The 25,382-nt window shown below is 41.3% G+C and overlaps 1 protein-coding gene across 4 annotated transcripts in view; it reads right to left on the reverse strand.

Annotated features, from left to right (window-relative positions):
• The window catches only part of adgrl3.1 (adhesion G protein-coupled receptor L3.1), a 106,205-nt gene that overhangs the window by 28,717 nt on the left and 52,106 nt on the right, over positions 1 to 25,382 (reverse strand). For all 4 annotated transcript variants that reach the window (XM_056256963.1, XM_056256962.1, XM_056256961.1 and 1 more), the window contains exons 11-13: positions 2,206 to 2,328; positions 1,914 to 2,119; positions 1,632 to 1,808 (exon numbers count right to left, since the gene is read on the reverse strand). In XM_056256963.1, the coding sequence (XP_056112938.1) occupies positions 1,632 to 1,808; positions 1,914 to 2,119; positions 2,206 to 2,328 (506 nt within the window). The remainder of the gene's footprint in view (positions 1 to 1,631; positions 1,809 to 1,913; positions 2,120 to 2,205; positions 2,329 to 25,382) is intronic.

Genomic DNA, 25,382 nt, shown 5'->3' on the forward strand with positions numbered 1-25,382 from the left:
TGTGTGTGTGTGTGTGTGTGTGTGTGTGTGTGTGTGTGTGTGTGTGTGTGTGTGAATGTTTAAGGTCAGTCCTCCCCTCTGCACACAACATTTACATTTATGTATATCCTGACCTTTTGCCTTTACGTTTTGTGCATAAATCATTTCGGCAGTCTTCTGTTGGCAAGCACACACATGCATACACCTCATAACATGTTCATGCATGTTCAATTCATTAGTCCACACTATATTTGGACTTTCCACATCTGTTTTGTCCATGTATTACGGTTTGTATGTGTGTGTTTGTGTGCAGTGAGAGAGAGATGAGTGTCCTCTCTGAGATAACACACATTACACAGTCTTATTGCCCAAGGCAAGAGCCGAGTGGCTTCAGGAGACCTGTGAGGTCTCTCCTAGTGGTGGATGACGTAACCTATTGCAGTGCTAGTGAGTGCAGTTCAAACTTGTATACTGGGTCTGGTTGTAAATCTCAGGTTAGCTGTAAAGTATTCCATTCTCAACCGAATTACTAGAAGAGTACAGCATTAAATGCAATGACCACCACTTCACCAGCCATTAATAATCAACTTGGCTTACTGTGGCCACATAAATTACTATGGGTGAAACTCAACATGACGTTCACTGCCCACCAGCTCCAAGTCCTCAACCAGCTCAAACAGTTCCCCACCATTAAAGCAATGGTGGTCCACCAGCTCAAACTAGGTTGATCAAGTTGGTACCAGGTCAACGTCTGCTCTGCCATTGCCTGTCCTGCTGGGAAATCACTTAACTAGTCTGGACCAGCTAATAATAACCAGCTTTGACCAACTAGAAACTTATAGAGTTATAACTTATAGAGTTATATATGGGTTTTCAGTTAAATAAAGTCATGGGTAGTTTTAAATTATAGTTTGTATAGTCTAAATCTATAGTGGGCACTGTTAGTTTTTTAAGCTTTGTCTTTTGATGAAAATGACCTTTAAATGTAGTCAATATTTTGTCATTCATTTTAGTCCATTTTACTCTGACTGAAAAGGCATATACATTTGATTCATTTTGATATATTTTTTTGACAACAACATTTCAGCTGATGATAATGAGCAAATCAGTGTTGATATTAACTAAAATAAAAAATATTCTAAAAAATACTTTCCATTTATTGAAATAAAGCTAAAATAAAGCAAAGTAAAATATAAATATAAATATTAGATTAATTAAAAAAAATAATAACTTGAAATGTTGCCTTGGCAAGTTGGCAACTAACCAAAATAGATATAGCTGAATAGATAAACAAAAAATATTAGCATATAACAAAATTAAAAGGAAAAGAAAAACAACTAAATTAAAAGTAAAATTAAAAATAAATGGAAAATATAAATAAATGCTTCAATAGTTTATAAATAATGCTAAAATCACATTGGTGCTTGAAAATGTGTTAATCTGTAAGAGACATTGTGATTTTTTCAAATTCACCTGTTAATAGCTTGCAGTGTCTTCTTGCTAATTAAAATCGTTTAATTACTTTCCATCTTTTTGTCTAATTTTCTTTCATTGTCACTGAACAAATCAAGAAATCTTTTGTTAATATACAGTATACATTTTCATTAGTAATTTCATTGACGAGATTAGTACTGATAACATAACAGACATACCTTGACCTCCACGTGGGCCATGAGCACGGCAAAGTTCGTGAGGTGTGTGCAAGAACAGGACGTGTGAGTGCGGTTGGTGCCTAGTAGTCTGCAGTCCTGAGTGGACCAGTGTCCGGTCATGGTGCGTTTGGAGTAACTCCAAAAGGAGCAGTTCGGATTGAAGTTCTCTTCCGACTGCTGGAATAAGGAGATGCACATCATACACTCCATCATAGTGACAGAAATCACTAGAAGGCAGAAAAATTTAAAAAAGACAGATGAAAATGTAAGCGTATATAATACCTGTTTGTGTCTGACAGTGAAGAACACAGGTTCAGAAAGGTAGACCTTGTTACTGTCTTTATTAATAGCTGCAGTAATAACAGGTGAGTTGACTATAAGTGAATAGTTTGGATAGGCCGCTTCACTGCCGAGCCGCACGCTAGCATTCTCCGTAGACAGATACTGGCCGAGGTTCTTATAGAGAACCAAAGCCAAACGGATCTCACCTGAGGAATAGAAAATACAGAAGCGGTCAGTCTGGGAAGTGTCAGATTGTGAATTAAAAAGAGGCAAATGGACAATGACAGATTACCGTTGCGTCCTTGCTGTTTGAGTGTGTTGGCTGAGAGATGAATGGAGTTGCCGGATAATCCAGTTTGAGGGAAGGTTAGATCAGCCAGATTAACATCTGTACTTAGACGTGCAACCTCCAGTTCTGCAAAACATAAACATGTTCATAATAAGATGCTGCTGTTGTCAGAGACAGATGATACACAGTATTTTTCCCCTTTTCATAGTATTGAGAGGTTCACGCTATGGATTAAACTCTGTCTCACCCCTCATTTTAAAATGAATATATTTGAGTGCACATCAGTAAGAACACCCACATTTGCTTCAAGGTAAATTAATGTTAATAACATAATGCTAATTCATTTACGTATGGATTCAGGTCACAGTAGAGGTGACAGCTACTAAAAAGCTCACAGTACAGTAGATGTGTGAAGCAGTTCTGTTCACTTACGCTAATGTTATCATTTGTAATCGCTTTCAAATGAGGCTTCTCCCTTTTCAGTTGACTGCGATAAGCGCTTTTCTTTCTTTTCTCGACTCAGTTTTTAATTTAACAATTTCTTTAAAGAAAGACAAAAGATGTTTTGCAATCTCACACTTCATTACAGATTACAAATAATAATACAACCATATTCTACTGAAAAATCCATTCCTATAGGAATGAATACGTTCTATTAGGCTAGTCTGAGCCAGAACCGCTGAGAAACAAAGTTGCTACATGCTTTGATCTCACCGCCACGTGGTCTCGTGGTTCACGGAGCGCTCAAAAATTCCAAAAAACTCTGTGCTGTCAATCTGTTTGAATGGGTTTAAGCAGCAGTTTCACTATACTTGCAGCAATTCCTGGTAAATATTAACGCATAATATGCATTGATTGTGCATTATTTACTACATTGACAGTAGCATTTTCTTCTGGTAAGAGATAAAGGGACAACATTAATATGCTTTTCTTGAGTTTAGGTATTCCTTCGAGGGTCACACTCATACTCCATGGCGGTCAAAAGTGACCAAACTCCCTAAGTGTAACTTTTGATCTTTTTGGTACTAAATAATATTTGTGCAAATAATTATGATCCATTAAAGGTACACTGTGTAGTTTTCCAAGTATTTTATAAGCTAAAATCAATGTCTTTATTCATAAATATGTCCTCATTGGTGTAAAATGACCTCTGCCAATGATCTGACTTATCCTTGTAAGTGAAGAATTTCTTATCTTTAATTACATGGGACGGGTAAGTCCAAGGGGGCTTCCATGTCGTTCCGCCATCTTGAAAAACTATAATAGCAGAGAGGGACAAAAAGCACTAGCCTACCTCAACATGTTTCCAATACGCGTTTTGCAATGTCACGTGACTGAAACCAGCTGAAACGGACAAGGAGATCAGTGAGAGGCGCTTGTCACTGCCCCGGCAAATTTGAAAGGCTGCACTGCACAGTACTTCATAATGCAGGATCATACTTATGCCGACCCACAGGAGAAGGAATCCAAAATGCCAAAAAAGCAAAAAATTGAATTTAAAAGGAAACTTGACCGGCGAATTAAAAAACCGAGGGTAAATATCGCGATAGCTTTTCCCAGGTGGAAAGAGCTAATGAAGGAGAAAGACTTTGAAAGGGACGCTGAAGTTGCCTGCTTTCTTCTCGACAGGTAAGTCAATGTCACGGTCTAAATTACAAGCTTTTTTTCATTGCTTGGTTGTGTAATTCATTATATAGGCAGCATAACAGTAGAACATGTATAGTTAAACTCTATGAAGTGCTTTTGGAAGACATGTTGTCATAGCTTCGTATAATGGCTACCGTAGTTGTCTTTGCACATATAACAACACATATCACAACACAACACACAGATTACAATCAATCATTTAAAAACCTAATTACAGCAGGTATAAAAGAATTTCTGTATCTATTTGATTTACACAAGGGGAGTTTAAATCTCCATCCTGAAGGAAGTAGTTGAAGTTCACTACATAATGGGTGAGTGACATCAGAAAGGACTAACTGGCCCTTCCTAATCATCCAATGCTCATAAATTTGTGTGATAGTCCTTAAGTCAATCCCAACTATCTTGCTACACATTGTAACTATGCTTGTCAACTTACTCCTATTCTTAACATTAAGATTACCATACCAACAAATAATAGAAAAACTTAAAACAGCCTCGATAAAACAGGTATAAAACCTGTTTTATCGAGGCTGTTTTAAGTTTTTCTTGCAACACGCATTTGAAAAAGCGAGGCGCTAGAGAGCACTATTTGTTTGAATGCAAAATACAATTTCACCGCTGGATGGGAGAAATTCCTACACAGTGTACCTTTAATGACCATATAAAATAATATTGTTTTTTCTAATATGTTTTTTATTCATGTTACAATTACCACTATAGATGCCTCTATGGCTCTTTAATATACATGTATATAGCTCTGGTCTAGTTGCTCAAGACTCAAGAGTATTGCCGGTCATAATTGCTAACTTTTTTTTTAGGTTTTGCATTTGAATATATATTTAGACATTATCAAACACTAGATTTTTATAAGTTTAGATTTTTTTGGTTATATTTAAAAGGTTAATTACTCACATCCTAATGTTTTTTATCCTCACAGCATACTCAGCAAGTGAATATTTATGAATGCAAGCAAATAATTTAACCCATGAAAGAAGTTTAAAATACTGTTAACAAAACCAATTGCATTTAACAAAACTCTTTATTATATAATATATCCAGTGAGGCGTTAGATAAGTTATTTCTTGAATGGGCAGTCTTCATAGAAAACTCATTCAACCTCCTACAGGGAGAGAAAGATTGTATGTTATCTAACTGCAATTAGAGTCTAACTATCTATTATGTAATGATAAACATTGAAGTGCTTCATAAAATACCACTACTTTCTAGATTCCTGAGAGTTCAACTAATGTGTTAAAAAGAAAGAAAAAGATTACCAGTGAGTGCGCTTGAGAAACACTGAAATGAATGGGGTTCAATGCTGGAACTACACTATTGCTTGTTTGGACTATTGGTTGCTCCACGACACGCGTTACTTCCGCATTCCTCAAATCCTATGGAAATCTTTGGGAGTGTCGCAACTCTGTTTTTCAACGGCTCTGATATGAGCTAGCAACAGTGAAAAAGGGGGTGGGGCTTAGCAAAGGGTCGGTTACACCTGTCACAGTAGGTATAGGACTTTCTGCATTAGGTTAATGTGAGGAATATAAATTCACATGTTATTTACATCAAATCTGCAAATGTGTTGTATACATTCCTTAACACATCTGTAGAAAAATATTTTTGAAGAATTTAAGTCATTCCCCCATCTAAACATGCAGACAGCCTTGGGATTTAAAGATGTATTTTGCTGTTTTTAATCACATGAAAAAGGAAAAACATGTCTGCATTCACAAATCAGTGTTTCTGTAGAAACTCATAAATCTATCAAAGACCATCTATAAATCAGTTTATTGATTGTCCAGTATGCGCTTAAGACACGGCATTGCAAACAATGTTTATTTATTGAGTTGAGATGAAATACACCTATGGCTGGCCAAATAGCTTTATAAATTCACTTTGAGACATGAAAGTATGTGTCTGCATGTGCGAGTGCGGTATATCACATCAGCGTGTGAAGTCTACAGTTCCCTAGAGGAGCGATGAGTTATACAACAGGAGTGTGATGAAGTTATACATCTTTAAATCACATCTGAATCTGTGTGTGCGTGTGTGTGTGCGTGTGTGTGTGTGTGTGTGAGCATTATTAAAATCATTTCCCTCGTATCTGCAGGTGGTCTCTAGGCCAAGCTACAGGCGGTTTATGTAATTTTCTGCCCAGGTTTGTAATATAAAGTAGAAAAATACAGCTCTGTATGTCTGTTCGTGCACAAGTGTGCGTTTTATGAAATACAGATTTCTGTTGCATCTTAAACTAGATAAAATCCTTATTAAAGGCAAATTTTAACACCCTTCTGATCTCATTTAACAGATGATACTTTTATGTCATCATTACAGTAATTTATTTACAAACTACATCACATTACACCGCTCTAATAATCAAAATGATGTTCCTGAAATGAGTTCTAATTATGCAAGTCAGATGGTGCAAATTTCCTCAGTAGTTTTCGGATGAGATGTAACATATTGTACAGTATATACCCTCATCTACAGATGACTGAATCAATGAGCTTGTGACAGATTTGGAGTGCTTTTACCCTCCTCAGACCTGTCTTAGAGCTGAACGCACCATGGATTACCTGTTTGACACTTTTTTTTCTGGTCTGACATATAAGAAAGGATATTTTCAGGTGGAAAGTGAGATACTTGCAGAGAAAACACAAAGAAAACTTGAAGTAATAAACTCACACCCCCCAGGGTAGTGATCAGAGGGATATGGTGTGTGTGTGTGTGTGTGTGTGTGTGTGTGTGTGTGTGTGTGTGTGTGTGTGTGTGTGTGTGTGTGTGTGTGTGTGTGTGTGTGTGTGTGTGTGTGTGTGTGAGAGAGAGAAAGATCCATAAGAAACAGAACGGCCCAGTTATATAAAGCACTTCAAGCACTGCACAGCAGATATGGTGCCTTCAAAGCACACACACACACACACACAGGCTGCAGGGGTGCTCACACTGTGCTAACCTAATTAGCTGAATCTAGTCTTCACAGAAAACTAGCACTGAAACACACAAGCGTAATCTATAAACATGCTCTATTCAAACCAGACAAGTCGTTTGGATCGTTCTCCTAGTATTCTGTTTTAAAAATATTTATAGTGCATCTTTTGTCACCTAAATATGACAATATCTGCATTCAGTCTCTAAAAAAAGCAATTTCCCACATATTCTTCGCTCTTTAGTGTACACATTAATTTAACAAGAACAGTTCATAGCATACAGAAAGCCTTAAAGGAGGAGGAATCTAGAGAGGGAGAGAGAATAAGAGGAGGAATAAGTTTCTCATTTGAATAAACGGATAATGGTAGGAGATTTTGTCTGCGAGATTAAGATTAGCTTTCGGCTAAGATTTGAGATTGAAGATCAAAAAGGAAGAATATAATGATAAAAACACTATTTTCTTTTTACTGAAAGGCTTGTGTATGCAAAAAAGGATTTGAGCTCACTGCTGAAAAGCATCGAAGAAGTTCTGCATATTCATTTCTTGATTAAGTCTTATGTAAAAATACATAAAATACATCAGATATGTATGGTTGCATAAATCCATGTTTCATGACAGATTTTTAGCACCCCATCCAAACCAAGTTTCTGTCTTCAGTACACATTAGAAACGAACATGCTAAGCAAAACGGCACAATCACATAAAATCAGAAGTTATTTGATGTTTAATATGCAGTTATGTGGAGAGGAATTTTGGAACAATGAGATGGCACAATGGCAAGAGAAACCAAGCAATTTACAAAATGTTTTCACAGCCAATGGGTCAAGAGAAAGTTTAGCTGATTAGCATGGTTAGCCCTTGCTGACAGATGCAGTTTTCATAAACAATACAGTTTGTTCTGATCTGAATGTTTTAAAAAAAAGTCAGAAATCTTTGATGAATAGAAGGTTCAAAGGAGATTTATATACAAAAATATCTGAAATAAAAAAGCTTTTGTTACATTATAAATGTCTTTACTGTCACTTTTGATTAATTTAATGCATTCTTGCTGAATAAAAGTAGGCTATTACTTTCTTTAATTTCTTTCAAATGTATATATGTATAATGTTACAAAAGCTTTCTATTTCAGATAAATGCTATTATTTTGAACTATGGTTTGTGTGTAATATGACTTTGTGTGACTTTAAAAAACGTTTTAGAATTAAATTGTACATAAATAGGTTAAGCAAAACAAATGTGTTTATGTCTGATAACCTTTTAAACACATACGAACCTGAAATGACATATACTGTGTGATACAGTAGGCTACAAATATTTTGAGTGTCCCTTATTTTCCTGTAAAGAACCATGATTGTCGTTTTTCTTTTCTGAAGTTGGCAACCCTAGTTAGTAATAACATACCCTGGGGTGAGATGTAACATTATGATATCCACCAGGGTGATATGTAACATAATGAAATAAGGATTATGACAAAAAATGGATTTTGAAAGCTTTTTATTCAGCACTGACTTTTCAATATAACTGATGTGTGGGTCTGTGTGTGTGTCATTTTCAGTCTCAGTGTGTTTGTCACTCTCAGTCATAGTAATTGACCATTATAAATTTAACTTGAGCACAAACATTGTTTGTGTGTAAGCATGTTTGTTACTGTCAGTCATAGTATTGGCCATAATAAAATTTGAAATTGAACACTTGAACATTGTGTGTGTGTGTGTGTGAGTGTGTACTAGCTCACCTTACAGCTAACAGGCAAAACATTAGCACTAACAACTTGCATAAAAAATATCTACACAGACACACAATAAACATAATTTAAATTTGATGAGTTTAACTACAAAGCAGAAATTCCCATAACAAAAATAAACAAAGTAAAAAAAGTTACTTTCTTACCTCAAAATTTGTTTTTCCACTCTAACATCTGCTGTTTTTGCCACAGGGCTCTACTTTATCACATGTGGAATAAGGACTAAACTCAGCATGTGTGAAGTGAATCAGGTGATTTGTAACTAGTTCCTGATTGGACAGATTGGATTTGTTACAACTGACCCGTGTTACAACCATCCCCGGTCTCCCCTACAATTTCCAATAAAGCTCAGGATGGACACATTCGACACATGCGCACTACAACCACAACAGACCTATAGAGGGCAGTATAATCGTAACTCGTGTCAGCTACAAGACATCTGCTCTGAAGGACAATGAAGAAGAAAAGGTTTGTGTTTGGCGGCTCCTTGCTGATCGGTGAATTTTGCTTCAAAGATAAAATTGAGATTTGACGTTATTACACACATTATCTTGCATCAAAGTGAAAATCACAATTGATATCATAAAACGAATATACAAAAAAAAATTATTTTACCTCTTGTTCAGTTTAATTATTTAAAATGAGCTAAGGTAACACAATTTAACATTTTGTCACAACTTAATTTCATTGTGTTCAATCCACCTAATATATTTAAAAGTGAAGTTTTCTCAATTCATTTGTGTTGAAACTACGTGAATAATTTTTTTTTTTTGACATAACTAGCTAGGCAGTGGATCTGTTCCCAGCATGCTTTGCAAGGGACTGCATTAGGAGAGTAAATTTAGGGATTAATATAGGGTTATTTTGTATGTTTTTCAGTAAAGAGAAATTTGTTGGTAGTTTATGTTAATGTTTAATGTTCAGTTATGTTGGACATTTAGAGGAGTTTCTGTCATTGAATTTTGTGATTACCATTGTGCTGAAGAGTAGCGCTTGTGGGCGCTCAATGTTCTATGCTAATTTCAGTACTGATACCTATCTTTTCTTATTGGTTCATTATATATAAAGATGAACAACACTACTTGTTTGAAACTTAAGCCTCGGTAAATTAATAAAACAATTTGGTTGGATCAACATAAAAAATTAAGTTTGACTTAAAGTTAAGTTAAACATACTAGAGTAAATCAACTTAACCTAAACCAACAAAATTGTGTTGACCCAAATAAACTGATTTATTTTGAATGAACTAAATTAAATTGTTTAAACATTTCTTCAATTAAATTAAGTAAGGGTAATGAATTAATTTTTGAGAGTATTTACATCAAGGTAGAAAAGGACTTTCAACATATACATCAAAAAAAGATTGTATCAAACTTATTTTACCTTGCTGGAGAAATCAGGTTATATCTACTGACAGTTTATGCTTCAGTAAAATCTTATTTTTTTCAGGTTGGTTGAATTCAGTTATAATCAGTAATCTTAAATAATTTTATTTCAACAAAACAAGTTATTTTAGATGTTACCACATGAAGTTGAACAGACAAAACATTTGTTTTTCAGTGTAGGATCCCAAAGTGATTCTATTGGCTCAAAGAACTTTTAATTGGCATTCTGTTGAGTGTCTGATGAAAAATCGTACAAAATCACTTAATGTTGTATGTCGTCAGAACTATGTTATGTCTTTCAAATTGTTCATAAACTGAAACTATAGACAGTGAAATAAAAACATTTGTATTACTTATTTATTTAACTTACATTTTGCAAGCTAACCGCAGTGTACTAGCTTATCACACGGCTAGTCGATTATTATGTTAGCTTCGTCTATACCAGTGTTATTTTAGTATTATTTGTATACTATTAGTATTAATTCATATTTTAAATTAGCTTTGGTTTTTTATGTTTTTTTTTTTTTTTGTAATTTAGTACTTCAAGTTCAACTTATTTTATTTTAATTAGTTGGCAAGGCAACATTTTTTGTTAAGTTTTTCATCTAATATTTAAATTGTATTTTATTTCAGCTTTATTTTGAGTAAAAAAAAATTTTTTTAACAGTTTTAGTTAACAATAACACTGGCCTATACCCTTTGCAAATGTTTCATACAGTTTTATACATTTTTGTTTGATCAGGCATTGCAAATGTTTAGGCAGACTCAAGTCCAATTTCATAATATTACAGTTAATGTTTTACCAGTGCCAAATTTTGTTATAAAATGCTCTTAAATGCCTGAAATGGATTTAGATTTGTCCCTGTCTTTCACATCCCAGCCAATGATAACACTAGTGATTGGTTTGGAACTGTGCACATTCTTGAGATGCATCAGCCAATCAACATTGTAATAAAGTAATTTTCTTCTGGCTTTCAAAGTGATTAGTTACATGCCATTTATGGCTCAGGTGATTGGCTCCAAACAATCTGACAGGAGAACTAAGTGCAAATGAGCAAAGATTGCCCACTTCTTAGGCATCCAGCACAAGCCAAGCAACTACCATTGAGATGAATGGGAATGCTAACAGTTAGCTTTTTAGAAATTTTTGATGTTGCTTATCCTCTAATGAAACCCTCAAAAACAACCCTGTAAAACATCAAGGCCAAACAAGTAAGGCAGATGATCAGATGCAACAACAACAAAAAAAGCACACACACATGCAAAAAGTGATGAAATACGCAGAGAGAGGGGGGGAAAGACAGGCTAGAGGGCAATCCCACGGAGAGCTATTTTTCTCAAACGAGATGCATGTGAACTGGCCTTGAGTGGTGGAATGGCGGATAAATTGTTTGCCAGGAACGATAAATTTCCCCCTTTGCACTGTGTGAAAGCACTGGAGCAGAATAGAGCGGTTAGCATGGATCCCTGAGCACCATCCCCCCTTCCTCGATTTCTCTCATTTTAATATTTTTTTTCTTTCATTTATTCTATTCCTCTCTATTTCATCCTCTCTTTTCCACTCTCTGTCTCACTCTTTCTGTCTCTGGTAATGTTCCGTTTATTCTGTCTCCTCCTTAGTATTGTTCTTCCAGCTGTTCTCATGTCCCCCCTTTATTACGTTTCAAATCTTTGCCACCGGCTCCCTCACTTTGTTCCCCTCTATTCCTTCACTGTCTTTCTCTGTAACTGTGAACTGTATAAAATTAGAGGAACAGTTAATCAAAAAATGAAAATGCTGTCAACATTTTCTCAACCTCATGTCACTCCAAAACTGCATGACTGGAAATATAGGGAAAAAGTATGAAGACGGTACTGGTCACTTATTACAATGATCAGGAACTGAAGCTTTCAAGCTTTAAAAATGCCCACAAAAGAATAAAATAAAGTACCATAAAAGTGGCCCATACAACTTTTGCACATGCAACTTTAGCAAACTCATGAGCAAAGTAGATTTTGAAAATAAAATAAAATAAAATGCAGGTGGCTAAGTTAAGTTGCAATTGATAGAAAGAACTGCTAGGTTGTTAAGTCATGTCTTATCTGACCTGGCAAGGACTGCACTCTCAGAATGAACATGTGCATGTCACCCCTGCTTAAAATTGGTTTCCTCTGTGAAAAAACAACAACAACAACAGTTGTTTCCTTGTAGGTCATAGTGTCACTCACAGCATCTCCTCATGAAATTTCACCACTCACAAATAAACTGAGATTGTGAAGATTTAGATTTTGTTTTTAGTAAATTTGTTTCTACATGAACGCATTAAGTTAAAGTTAAATTAAATTAAGTTCTGGGATTATTATGACAATAAAAAAAGTATTCCAGACCAGTAAATATTGGTCTCTCAACAGTCACTGATTATAGCTTAAATAGAAATAATCATGCACTATTCTTGCAGTTCCTAGAAAAGTTACAGGCCAACTGGCTGTCATTTATTCGTCAAATCCAATTTTTAGTTGCATTTGGTGAATGCTAATTTTAAACCCTGTCTGTAAACCTTGTGTGTGTGTGTGTGTGTGCATGAGCTTGTGGTTTTGAGTGATTGTTGCAGCTATACAATTTCAACACAGTGTTTTGATTAATATCATGGTTATAGGTGTGTGTGGGCACATGAATAAGAAAATCTGTCAGTGTATTTGTGTATGAACGACAGAGCGAGTTTATCATGTTTTTTTTTTATGAGATTTTTGCTTTTTATTAGGACAAAGGGCCTCATTCACTAAGTATACGTATGCACAAATTTATGCATGAAATCTGCGTACAAACATTTTTACAAACAAATCATGATTCATCAATAGGTTTAGTTCTAAACTGTATTCTAAATAAAAAAAAAAAACATGTAAGATGTCCCCAAGATGTCCATGTCTTTGTAAGATGTCCCCAAGATGTCCATGTCTTTCTTTCTCCAGTCGAAAGGAAATTAAGGTTTTTGATGAAAACATTCCAGGATTTTTCTCCATATAATGCACTTTGCTGGGCACCAAAACGGTTCAAGGTCCAAAAAAGACAGTTTCAGTGCAAACTGCAAACTGTTCAAAGGGCTTTAAACGATTCCAGACGATGAATAATGGTCTTATCAAGCGAAACGATCGGTCATTTCAAAAATAAATAACAAAGTTTAAGTTTAATAATGTCAAATGCTCGCCTTGCTCTGTTCTGTGATGCACGTTCGTGACTCTCCTGTTCGAACTCGTTCATCAAAATGAACAAATCTTTTTTCGAGTCATTTGGTTCATTTAACGAACAAAATGAACGAATTGACTCGGAAAAAGATTTGTTCATTTTGATGAACGAGTTCGAACAGGAGAGTCACACAGAACAGAGCAAGGCGAGCATTTGAGCTTATAAAACTTAAACTTTGTTATTTCTTTTTTAAATGAGCGATCGTTTCGCTTGATAAGACCATTATTCATCGTCTGGTGTTGTTTAAAGCCATTTGAACAGTTTGCAATTTGCACTGAAACTGTCTTTTTTGGACCTTGAACCGTTTGGTGCCCAGCAAAGTGCATTATATGGAGAAAAATCCTGGAATGTTTTCATCAAAAACCTTAATTTCCTTTCGACTGGAGAAAGAAAGACATGGACATCTTGGATGACATGGGGGTGAGTAAATTATCAGCAAAAGTTTTTTTAAAAGTGAACTAATCCTTTAACTGTTTATAAGGTAACCAAGAGTATGTGATTTTGTGTACAAGTGGTTTTAGCGGTTCCTAATGAAAGAGAAAATCTCGTTAGTATTAATTTGTATTACATTTCGGTTGAGTAAATAAGGGTGCAATTGACATGTAAACCATCAAGGTAGCCTGGTTAAAACCAGACCATTCTCAGTTGTAACTGAGTTATGGTCTGGCAAAGCGTCATAGACAAATCATTTCCAGAGGGGCGTCACCAATGGACGTCGCGGATAGACCTAAAACCAATCAGAGCGATGAAGGAGATGACGTATGCAGAGCGGCGAGTGTTGTTCTTTGCTCGGTTTTTAACAAAAAGGAAACGTTCAAATCGCTTAAAACAGACGCGATAGCTGATTCGAACGAGTGATGTTCGACGGCGGCATCCATCTTTGTAATGTAGGCTACAAAATCTGCTTCAAAATCCCAGAGCTGTCGTCATCATGTAAAGCCCGCCCCAACGTGTCTGATTGGTGCCTCGATTTCGACGGATTGGAAATGGGTTTGAATGAGCTCTTTGCCAGACTAACTTTCAGAGCAAATCTAAATTTGCCGGAAGTTGTCTGGGTTTTCCCAGGCTACCATCAAGGTACTTCTGTCCACTATTTATGACTTGTGCATCCCAGGTACGGTAGTTTGGTTGCTTCAGTCTTACCTGTGATCTTTCAAGAATTCACATCACAGAGTCACATCAGCTAATCACTGGGGTGCTTCAAGGTTCAGTGCTCGGTTCTCTTCTTTTCTCCACACACAACCTCAGTGGGCACAATCATAAAGGGCATATTGCTTCCTACCACTACTGTGCAGACGATACACAGCTCTATCTGTCGTTTCAACCTGATGACACCACTATCTAAGCTTGTATCTCTGCTTCGGCTTGGAGGAAGGAGCACCCTCTACAGCTCAACCTTGTGAAGATAGAGCTCCTTGGAATCCCTGCAAACCCATCAGTTGACCACAACATCACTGTTCAACTGTACACTAAAAATACATTTAGTTTTGGCTTAAAAAATGACAGAACAGTTTACACCAATCTTTTTGAGTTATGACTATATCTAGTGAAATAATGTTCAACCAACAAACTACACAGAGTTAGAGGAACTTACTTTGCGACATAAACACACGTTTTTAAATTGATTACTGAAAAAAAAAATGTGTTCCAACTAATTCCAACATAATTGAGTCATGGCCCTGGAACTAATTAATCTTATCTACTTCAGTTTAAATTAACATAGCACATACTAAATTTAAATTATTTAGCATGTAAATTTGATGAAGTAAGATATTACTTGGCACTGGCATTACTGTAGCACAGTAATTGCTCATAATGGTCAAAGTACCTTCATGGAGCCACCCACACCCTAACTTAAGCACAATGATAAACAAAACTTCAACAGAAACTCTTTTAAATGTTGAATACAATTGCATTAAACACTAACAGGCCTTTCCCTTTACTAAAAACACATAAAATAACACTTCATTTCAACATGTATTCTCTTCATCCAGTCCTATGCAAAGCATAATGTTTTAACATTTATTAATAATGTTTGAAGCATAAAAGGTTTAATGAAATCAATAAATTTTAATATTTCAATTGCAACCATGCTTTTATTTAAGATGTGATAATAGGTCTTTTGAATATAATTTAAGAGTATGGGGTCTACAACACTAAGGAACCTGGAAGTAGCGTTTGATGACCAACAGAGGGTCCACATTTCACATTTCAACAACGGATCAGTTGTGTAGGTTCATGCTTTACAACATCAGGAAAATCATACCCTTCCTGGCTGTCATACCCTGAAAATCATACCCTTCCTCTTGTCATTTTAAGACTGGACTACTGCAATGCTCAATTGGCCGGCTTTCCAGCCAGCGCGACTAAGCCTCAGCAGATGATCCAGAGCAGCAGCACATGTGGTCTTCAATCAGCCAAAAAGGACCCACGTTGCACCTCTCCTGATCTCACTGCGCTGGCTCATATTTTCTGACTGAATCAAATTTAGGGCTTTCAGGACTGCCACTGGAACCGCACACCCTGCCTCAACACACTCCTACAAGTTACAGTCACTGAATAGGCGGAGCCTTCATGTTCATTCACAAAGAGGGACAAAACCACTTTCCTAAATCTTCACCCTCTCCACTCCTCTCTGTTGAATAGGATGCCAACCTCCACCCGATTTGCCGAGACCATCGCAACTTTCAAAAAACAGCTGAAGAAACACCTCTTCCACAAGCACTTAACCACTCGACAACTTTAAATCAAGGCACTAAAAAAGTCCTCTTCTTCTTTTCTCTGTACTATCTTGTTTCCTTATCTATCTTTCTAATAAACCCAGCATTTTACCTGGCATTAAATATTGTTGCCTCTGTGACAAATTATGTTCCTTTATTGCAAGTCGGTTTAAATAAAAGTGTCTGCAAAACACATTAAATAGTTTGAAAATAGTTTAATTTGTATTTTTGAACCTGTTTCAGTTTTAAATGGGACAATTTAGGGCTTTTCATACTTACTTCATACATAGTTTACACTGGGTAATTCAACACCCTGGGTAAATGAAATCCTGGGTTATCTTGCTTCACATTTCACATTACTCATAATGTACCTGGGTTAACAATTAATACTTGGTATTAATAAGTTGGTGTTGTTAGTGTCATTGTTTGAATGACAGAGGCACACAACCTAAAGGTTGTACATAAAGGTTCTAGCATTACTATCAAGTTTTTCATGGATGGACTTTTTAGACTATAAAAGGTAAGAATAAAACTATTCTTAACTACAATTTATGCGTTTTCTGTCACCATTTGACACCCCCTCCCTCCCAAACACTGAAACTATACTGTTTGTTTAAAATACGGAATTTCTGTGACTGTCCAAACAAAGCATGTAAAAATGTCTGTTGCTAAGCATCTAGCCGTAACATTCTGTTTCATTTCACACTGTACACGTTTGGCACCGCAATGCCAAGTTAACACTGCAAAAGCTGTGCAAACCCTGCTCCGGAGCAGAGTTTCATAACCCCGGGTAAAAAGCGGTGCTAACCTCGCTTCTTAATTACACGTGTGAAACGTACTCGGTTACTAACGTAACCTCGGTTCTCTCTAGAGAGGGAACGAGTACTGCGTAATAGCTTACGCTAGGGGAAAAACTCTTTTCCGCGAGATATTGAAGCCAAAAATTATCCTTAATTTTTTATTAATGTAAAACGCTTTGCAGCAGCAAGCAGACATAGGCGAAACAGCTCGCGCGCCTATTGGTTGCTCTGCAGCAAATGCAGCAGCCTATCGAGAGAGACTCTGCGTGACGTAATGACCAATGGGGGCAATTCGCGCCCATATCGTCACGTCCCGCCAGAAGGGGCGTGGTCTCACCCTATAAATATGCTCGTTAGGCTGATACAAGCTGGTTTTTATCACTGAAGCGAACCAGAGCGTATTCCAAGCACGGCAAGATACGCAGTACTCGTTCCCTCTCTAGAGAGAACCGAGGTTACGTTAGTAACCGAGTACGTTCTCTTACGAGAGTATCTCTCGTACTGCGTAATAGCTTACGCTAGGGGAACACAATGCAACACGCCGTGCGTACAGGGATCCAACACCAAAGTCCCGGGGGCCGAAGCCCAGGGCTCATGTAGTGCATAATCACCATAAACTCACATAGAGTAGAGGAAGAGAGGCTGGAAGCGTCATTCCCTATAAAAAAGCACCCAGCGGGGCTATTATATGACAACAAAACGCGCAGCCAGGGTGAAAGCTTTCAGCCTGATCTGGGTGGCCATACGTGTGTCAACACTCATGGGGCTGCAGTAAACTCAGCATCTGGGCCGCACAGCGGGGCAGATAGCACTGAATTTTAGACCGCCAAAAGCTTAGCTTGTAAGGCGGGTACCTCCAGGTTATAGTATTTTATAAATGTAGACGGCGAGGCCCAGCCCGCGGCCGTACAGATATCTTGCAGGGAAACCCCGCTCGACCATGCCCTGACACTGTAGGCCCTTCGCAGAGTAAGCGAGCGCAATGGCATCCACTATCCATCTGGATAGGCTCTGTTTTGAGGCGGCGAGTCCCTTGGAACGCCCGCCAAACAAAACAAAAAGCTGCTCCGTCTGTCTGAAAACAGACGAGCGTGACACATAAGCTCTCAATGCCCTGACGGGGCAAAGGAGACTCGCATCCTCCTCCTCACTGAGAACCGGAAGGGCGGACAGGGAAATTACCTGGGCCCTGAACGGTGTATTGAGGGATTTCGGGACATACCCGTGCTTTGGTTTGAGAATGACCTTCGAGTCATTAGGCCCAAACTCCATACACGACGCGCTTACTTAGAGCGCCTGTAAGTCCCCTATGCGCTTCACTGAAGCGAGAGCCATGAGAAACACTGTTTTGAACGACAGGAGTTTCATGTCCACCAGCTGGATTGGCTCGAACGGGGCGCCTTTCATGGCCTCCAGGACCGTGGAAAGGTCCCACGTCGGGACTGAAGGGGGCCTGGGAGGGTTCAGCCTCCGAGCTCCCCTAAGGAAACGCACGACTAAGTCGTTTTTCCCCAGCGACTGGCCAGACACCGGTTTTGCAAACGTTGCTATGGCCGCCACATATACTTTGAGCGTGGATGGGGTCCTGCCCTTATCCAGTAGCTCTTGAAGGAAGGAAAGCACTTCCGAAACCCCGCATTCCACAGGTGAAAAGCTCTGGGCTTGACACCATGCAGAGAAAACAGACCATTTCGAGGAGTAGAGCCGCCTGGTAGACGGAGCTCTAGCCTGCGCGATCGTGTTTAACACTCCTTCTGGGAGGCTAGCGGGTACCCGTTGATGGGCCATGCGTGCAGGGACCACAACTCCGGGCGAGGGTGCCAAATCGAGCCCTCCGCCTGAGAGAGGAGGTCTCTCCTCAATGGTACAGGCCATGGGGCTGTGCTGGTCAGCTGCATCAGGGCAGGGAACCACGTCTGGTTTGTCCAGAGCGGAGCTACGAGCAGCACTGGGCATCCGTTCTCCCTGATTCGCTCCAACACCTGAGGCAGGAGCGAGACAGGAGGAAAAGCATATAGGGGGCAGCGGGGCCAAACATGAGCCAGCGCGTCCTTGCTTTTCGAGAAAAACTCCGGGCAATGAGCGTTTTCGTGGGACGCGAATAGGTCCATCTGTGCTCTGCCGAACGTTTTCCACAGCAGCTGGACCGTCTGCGGGTGCAGCGACCATTCCCCTGCTGGAACATTGTTCCTGGACAGTCTGTCTGGTCCCACATTCAGGTGACCAGGCACGTGCGCTGCTCTCAGTGAGAGCAGGTTGTGCTGAGCCCAGACCAGGAGATGTTCCGTCAGCCTGTGAAGGTTTCGTGACCTGACGCCGCCCAGCGATTTATGTATGCCACCACTGACATGTTGTCCGACCGGACCAAGACGTGGTGGCCTGTTACCTGGGGACAAAAACGCCGTAGCGCTTTGTCGACTGCTATCATCTCCAAGCAGTTTATGTGAAGGAGCTTTTCCCGTTCTGACCACAGGCCAGCTAGCGGTCTGCCCTCGAGCAGCGCTCCCCACCCCGAGGTGGAGGCGTCCGTAGACACCACCTTCACACTCGAAGCGGTCCCCAGACTCACACCTGACTGATACCAGTCGGTTATTTTCCAAGGTTCCAGAGCTGAAACACACTGAAGGTCGACCCTGAGGCGAAACAGACCCGCTGTTCATGCCCTGGGTGGAACCCGCGCTTTCAGCCACATCTGCAGTGGGCGCATGCGGAGCAAGCCCAACTGGAGTACAGAGGCTGCTGAGGCCATCAGCCCCAGCATTTTCTGAAACCTTTTGAGCGGAACTATCGCGCCGTGGCGGAAGGATTTCACGCCGCGCTGAATATTTAGCACGCGCTCTGGTGACAGGCGTGCTGTCATGGACAGCGAGTCCAACACGGTTCCCAGGAAGGAAATTTTCTGACTGGGAGACAGTGAGCTCTTCGCCCAATTGACTGTGAGGCCCAGCTCCTCGAGGTGCTCGAGTAATGCGGCCCTGTGTTCTATGAGCTCCGATCGTGATCGAGCTAGAATCAGCCAATCGTCCAAGTAGTTCAGGACTCGCATGCCCCGAAGTCTCAGGGGTGCGAGCGCCGCGTCCATGCACTTCGTAAATGTACGAGGTGCTAGGGACAGGCCGAACGGCAGGACTGTGTATTGATATGCCTGGCCCTCGAAGGCGAATCTCAAGAATCGCCTGTGATGGGACGCTATTTGTATTTGGAAATAGGCGTCTTTCAGATCTATCGACATAAACCAGTCCCCGTGGCGCACTTGCGCGAGTATTTTCCTGGTCGTAAGCATTCTGAACTGGCGTTTGACAAGCACTCTGTTCAGCTGTCGTAGATCTAAAATGGGTCTGAGACCCCCATCCTTTTTCGGCACCAGAAAATATCTGCTGTTTGGCCCCCTTCGCTCTGAGCCTGAGATAAAGGTTCTATAGCCCCTTTGCTCAGTAGTTTCGCTATCTCGGCACAAAGTAGATGAGACACTTCGTTTTTCACCGTAGTTTCGACACGCGCCGTATAACGGCGCGGGCGTCGAGCGAATTGTAGCGAATAGCCTCTCTTTATAGTGTTCAGCACCCATTCTGATACCCCGGGAAGCTTTGACCACGCATCTGCGTGAATAGCTAGGGGCAGAATGAAATCCGGGCTCTGGTCGCGGCAAAACGGCAGCTCGAGAGCCCGGGCATACTGAGAACACAACACCGTGTTTACAGCGTTCGAGGCGGGGGGCGCGCTGATCACAGCGGGCGGCCTGACCGCGCTCAGCTTTTTTATGGCAGATTGTGCAGAAAAAGCGAGCGGGGGAGATCCCGTAGGAATCGGCGTGTCTGTGAGAAAATGTGGGCGCGGGGCTGCGGGCACATTTATTACACTGAAAACACTGTCGTTCATGGCCGACTGAATGTGTGTTGGTTTCGTTTTTACAGAAACCAAGGGACACGCAGCATGTAGTGTGAGCGGGCATGGTGACATGGGCGCGTTTACTACATTGTTTGCACAATCGACCGGAGTCGATTTTATTTGTGCTAGCCCTGCACCGTGGCGGGCTGTGTCTGTGTGTGGGAATGGGCACTGGGTGGGCATTCTTACAACACTTATAACACCTTCGGCCGTGGCCGGAACACCAGAAAATGCACTCTTTATTGGATTTATCTGGGTAGCCGTAAAAACGGCTTTTGTGCGCAGGCAAACGGGCTGAGACACCGGCTGGCTCACTGCGAAATACACTGGGACAGTCGCGATGTTTGGAACTGACCGAGCGAGAAGTTTTGGTGGAAATCCGGCCGCAGCGGGATCTGAACACCGTCGCTTTCCTAGAATGGCTAGGAAGATTTTGAGGCCTCGGGCTTGATCTCAATCCTCGGCCGGGGCCCGCGCTGAGGGGGGCGGCGTCCAGCAGAGCGAGAGCGCGGTCTTTGGTCTCGGGCGTGGCGGCGCTGCGAAGCGGCGGCGGCGGGCGGTGCAGGCTGCGGCTGAGAACTGCGAGCAGACGGCTGTTTTGAGCGGCCTGCAGCGGAGCTCGAGTGCTTCGGAAGGAAGTGCTTCATGGCCTGCGAAGTCTTTTGCACCTCCACGAATCTGTCCGCGAAATCTTTGACGGCAGATCCGAAAAGGCCCGCTTGTGAAATGGGCGCGTCGAGGAACACAGAGCGCTCGGCTTCCGTCATCTCGGACAGCGTCAGCCATAAGTGTCTCTCAGCCACGGTGAGAGAGGCCATGTTTCGTCCTATGGCTTGTGCAGCGGCTTTAGTAGCGCGAAGAGCGAGGTCTGTAGCGCTTCTCAGGTCCGCCACGCAGATCGCTCCGGGTCCTTCCTCGTCCAATTTAAGGAGAAGGTCGGCTTGGAAGATCTGCAGGATAGCCATAGTGTGCAGCGCTGAAACTGCTTGCCCGGCGGCGGTGTAAGCGCGACCGTGCATGGTTGACGTCACTCGGCAGGCTTTAGAAGATAGCGTCGTGTGAGCGCGCCGTCCAGCGGAGGGCGGGCAGAGATGAGACGCTACAGCTGGTTCCACAGGAGGAACAGAAAGGTATCCTCTGTCCTTCGCGCCATCCACCGAGGAGAAAGCAGCAGAGGCAGAGGTACGCAGCCTGGCGGAGAAGGGGGCGTTCCACGATTTAGTCACTTCCTCGTGAAGTTCCGGGAGGAAGGGCGCGGGCCGCGTTTTCGTCGGAGCCTCGTCATTTCCGAGAAAGCGTCCGTCCATTCTGTTGCGCGGCGGCTGCGCGGGCGCCTCCCAATCGAGGCCGATGCTTTCCATGGCCTGAGAGAGCAGACGCATCAGCTCAGTCTCAATGCCGGCTCTCTTACCAGTGGTCTGGCGGGAAACGCTAGCGGAGGGGAGATCCACGGAGCTCGCCCAATCCTCACTATCGGATGCCAGAAGAGAACACACCTCGGTGGGTTCGTCAAACTCGTGGATGGACGCGGCGGCAGGCGGCGGCCGTTGTCCGTCAGTGAGCGACTCGAGCGAAGCCGGCGAAGCTGGCGGGCGAACCGGCGAGCTTTGGCGGGCTGGAGAAAGCTCGGGAGCGCGCTGGGCGCGGCGCTTCTTGCGGCGCGGCACCACGGCGGGCTGCGGTGAAGGCTCGGAGAATGATGCCAGGCGAGTCCTCAGAGTCACCATGGGCAAAAGCTCGCAATGAGGGCATCCGCCGTCAGCGAGCGCGAGAGCCGCGTGATCCTCACCCAGGCAGGAAACACAGATGACGTGCCGGTCTCCATCGCTGAGCGGGGCGCGGCACGAGCCACAGGAAGGCATCTTTAAAAAGACGCAGCTCTTTTTGTGAGAGAAGTGTGAGTCGCGTCAAGTAAGCGAGCAAACACTCTCAACAGAGTAAATACACACAGAGTATGAAAGGATATAGAACGCCGGAAAGCCAAGCAGGTACGGCAGTTGAAGGCAGCGAGGCCAGCGACTCCAGAGCTCGTCCCGCTGAAAGGCTTGCTTCGACGGCGCGGCTTCTCACTCCGGATCCAGCGATGCGTGTGCTTCGCTGAAGAGGTAAAAATCAGCTTGTATCAGCCTAACGAGCATATTTATAGGGTGAGACCACGCCCCTTCTGGCGGGACGTGACGATATGGGCGCGAATTGCCCCCATTGGTCATTACGTCACGCAGAGTCTCTCTCGATAGGCTGCTGCATTTGCTGCAGAGCAACCAATAGGCGCGCAAGCTGTTTCGCCTATGTCTGCTTGCTGCTGCAAAGCGTTTTACATTAATAAAAAATTAAGGATAATTTTTGGCTTCAATATCTCGCGGAAAAGAGTTTTTCCCCTAGCGTAAGCTATTACGCAGTACGAGAGATACTCTCGTAAGAGAACGTTCCTCTACATGGGTTAAAGCGATGTTTAGAACAACGATAGCCCAGGATAAAGCGCATTGTGAAAAGCCCTTTGGTGGTCCTATGACAAATAGAATACCACACTTCATAAGCTTTGCTTAACTCAAGAAACACTATCCCTCGGTTTTACAGACAAGGCATAAACCTAATCCCAGACTAAAATTCATGTTTGAGCTGGTTTAATTGAAAGTAACTTGCACTGACATATCTTTCACGAGTTATTTTGCCCATACAATGTTTAAACTATTAGGCCGTGTGTCCACCAAAGCGTTTTTCCACGCGCCTGGCGTATGTTTTCAATTGTTTTCAATGGGAGCGCCGCGTTTTTAGAATGCCATGAGCGCAACGCGGCGCTGGACGTTTTTTTCACGCTGAAGCGCTGAGAGCTCGGCGTTTTTACTGGTCGCCGAGAGTTGAAAAATGTTCAACTTTGGATAAAACGCAGCGCTCATCACTGTCACTTTTACCCAGCCGTCCAATCACAGTGGAGGAGGGGCGAGACTAATACCACACCGACCAACTGTCACAACATTCTTTCTGTACAACGACATCAACCAGCAGAGCTAACCGAACAAAATGGATGAAAAATAAATTTTCAGTATGAAACAAATTATCTGCGAAATCAGTTACAAGTAAACTGTGCTGCGGATATTCTGTATCATAGCAACGAAACGTCTCAACGGAAAAAACGCTGTGCTGCCAAAACGCTCTCAAGCGCCCACAGCTAGGCGTTTTCAGCAGAGCGTCTAGCGTTTTCAGCTGCCTAAAAACGCTTTGGTGGACACACGTATTTGGCTTGCTGTCGGCAGTGGAGAGGCTTGAGGAAGCAGCTTCAACTCGAGCTTAGATATACCTCCCTAGTGGGACTACTAATGCTTGGATGATGAGTGTGGTAGCAAGATGCCTAAATTATGTTGGGGGAGTTGAGGAGGTGAAGGGATGCCAAAACAGCTGATGCCGGAGCAAGGTCAGTGGCTGCTTATATGCTCTGGCAGTTAATTGAAAGTTTATATGGGTTCACTTCACTCCTCCTGAAATTACATTTAGGAACTTCACTAAAATGTATCAGTGCTATTGTTTTGTCTCAAGATGTACATCAGTAATGTTTTTTTCTAAGGCATCTTTATAAAAGCTACTTAAATATGTAGATAATATAATGAACTTTGACAACCCAGTGTTTAATTATAAAAAAAGATATATATATTGGCTGAAAAGTAGTGTTTTTGGGGATACAAGGTTTCCACCCGACAACGACGATATATAATACCATCAAAGTTTAAGCTAAAAGGTTTGTTTCTCAAATTTCTAACAGTTGCAGGACCATAAATGTGCCATTATGGCTACATTTAGCAGTAAATTGTGACTATCACTCTGGCACCTCTGGAGCATTTATGATTCAGCAGAATGGACTGGATCCACTGAGATCCTGTGTCAGATGGCCTACACCAGAGCAAATTTAGTCACTGGATTTGCCAAAATGTGCAAAATGAATGCTAAAAAATATTTTAAATATATCGAAGAGATTTGTTTAAAAGGATACTGCTTTATCATTTTTTGGGTGAACTATCCATTTAAGGCTTTTGAACGAGACTGTAATTTTTGTTGTCTTTGAATTGTTTCACAAACATAGTTTCACAAAGATAGATGTTGCAAGCTTTTTACTGCACGCTTGTTCATTATGGGGGTGTCGGTGATCTCAGATTTAACTGCCTCTAAATGTCATGTATATAAACTGAACTGTGGTTGGTTGTATTACATGCTGTCTAATTAGGTAGGTACATGTAGGTTATTTTTGACAGAATACTTCGATAGTCTGAAGTAAAGCTTGGGAGATTAATTACTAAATCAGACCATCCATAAAATATGAAAGTGAAAGTCATGTTTTCTGTAATTCTATTTGGTTTGTGTTTGTCCGGTAAATTTAAGTATACATATACAGTATATACTGCAAACTTTTTTCTTGTTTTTTTTTTACTGCTAGAGTTCTAGAGAGAAAGAGAGATTGCTTTGTTTTGACAGCCCTAAATGTGCAACATTCTTTTTAGCATTGGTTTGAATATTGATTAGAGATATTTTTTACTGCACTGTCTCACGGTTTCACAGTGCCCATTCATTCCTAAGCAGCCTCGAGGAAACTGCCTCCTGCCTGCACTGACTGACAGCATGAGAGCAGTTAACGGTACGCTAGAGCGTTCCACAATTAACACAGCAATGGTTTCAAATGTCACGTTTGAATGCCTGTATTGATCCATAATTATAAATACCATCAAGCTGGAGAAATGATGCCATGTTGAGCGCATACTTTCTGTGTATGTCTATATCTCTGTCCTTAGCACATTTTGACCAATCCTGTTCTGTTTCTCAAGACGAGGCATGGATTCCTCTGCATGAGTCAGACA

The sequence above is a fragment of the Rhinichthys klamathensis genome, unplaced genomic scaffold (assembly GCF_029890125.1).
Source record: "Rhinichthys klamathensis goyatoka isolate OS25496 unplaced genomic scaffold, OSU_Roscu_1.1 h1tg000133l_1, whole genome shotgun sequence".
NCBI classification, from domain to species: domain Eukaryota; kingdom Metazoa; phylum Chordata; class Actinopteri; order Cypriniformes; family Leuciscidae; genus Rhinichthys; species Rhinichthys klamathensis.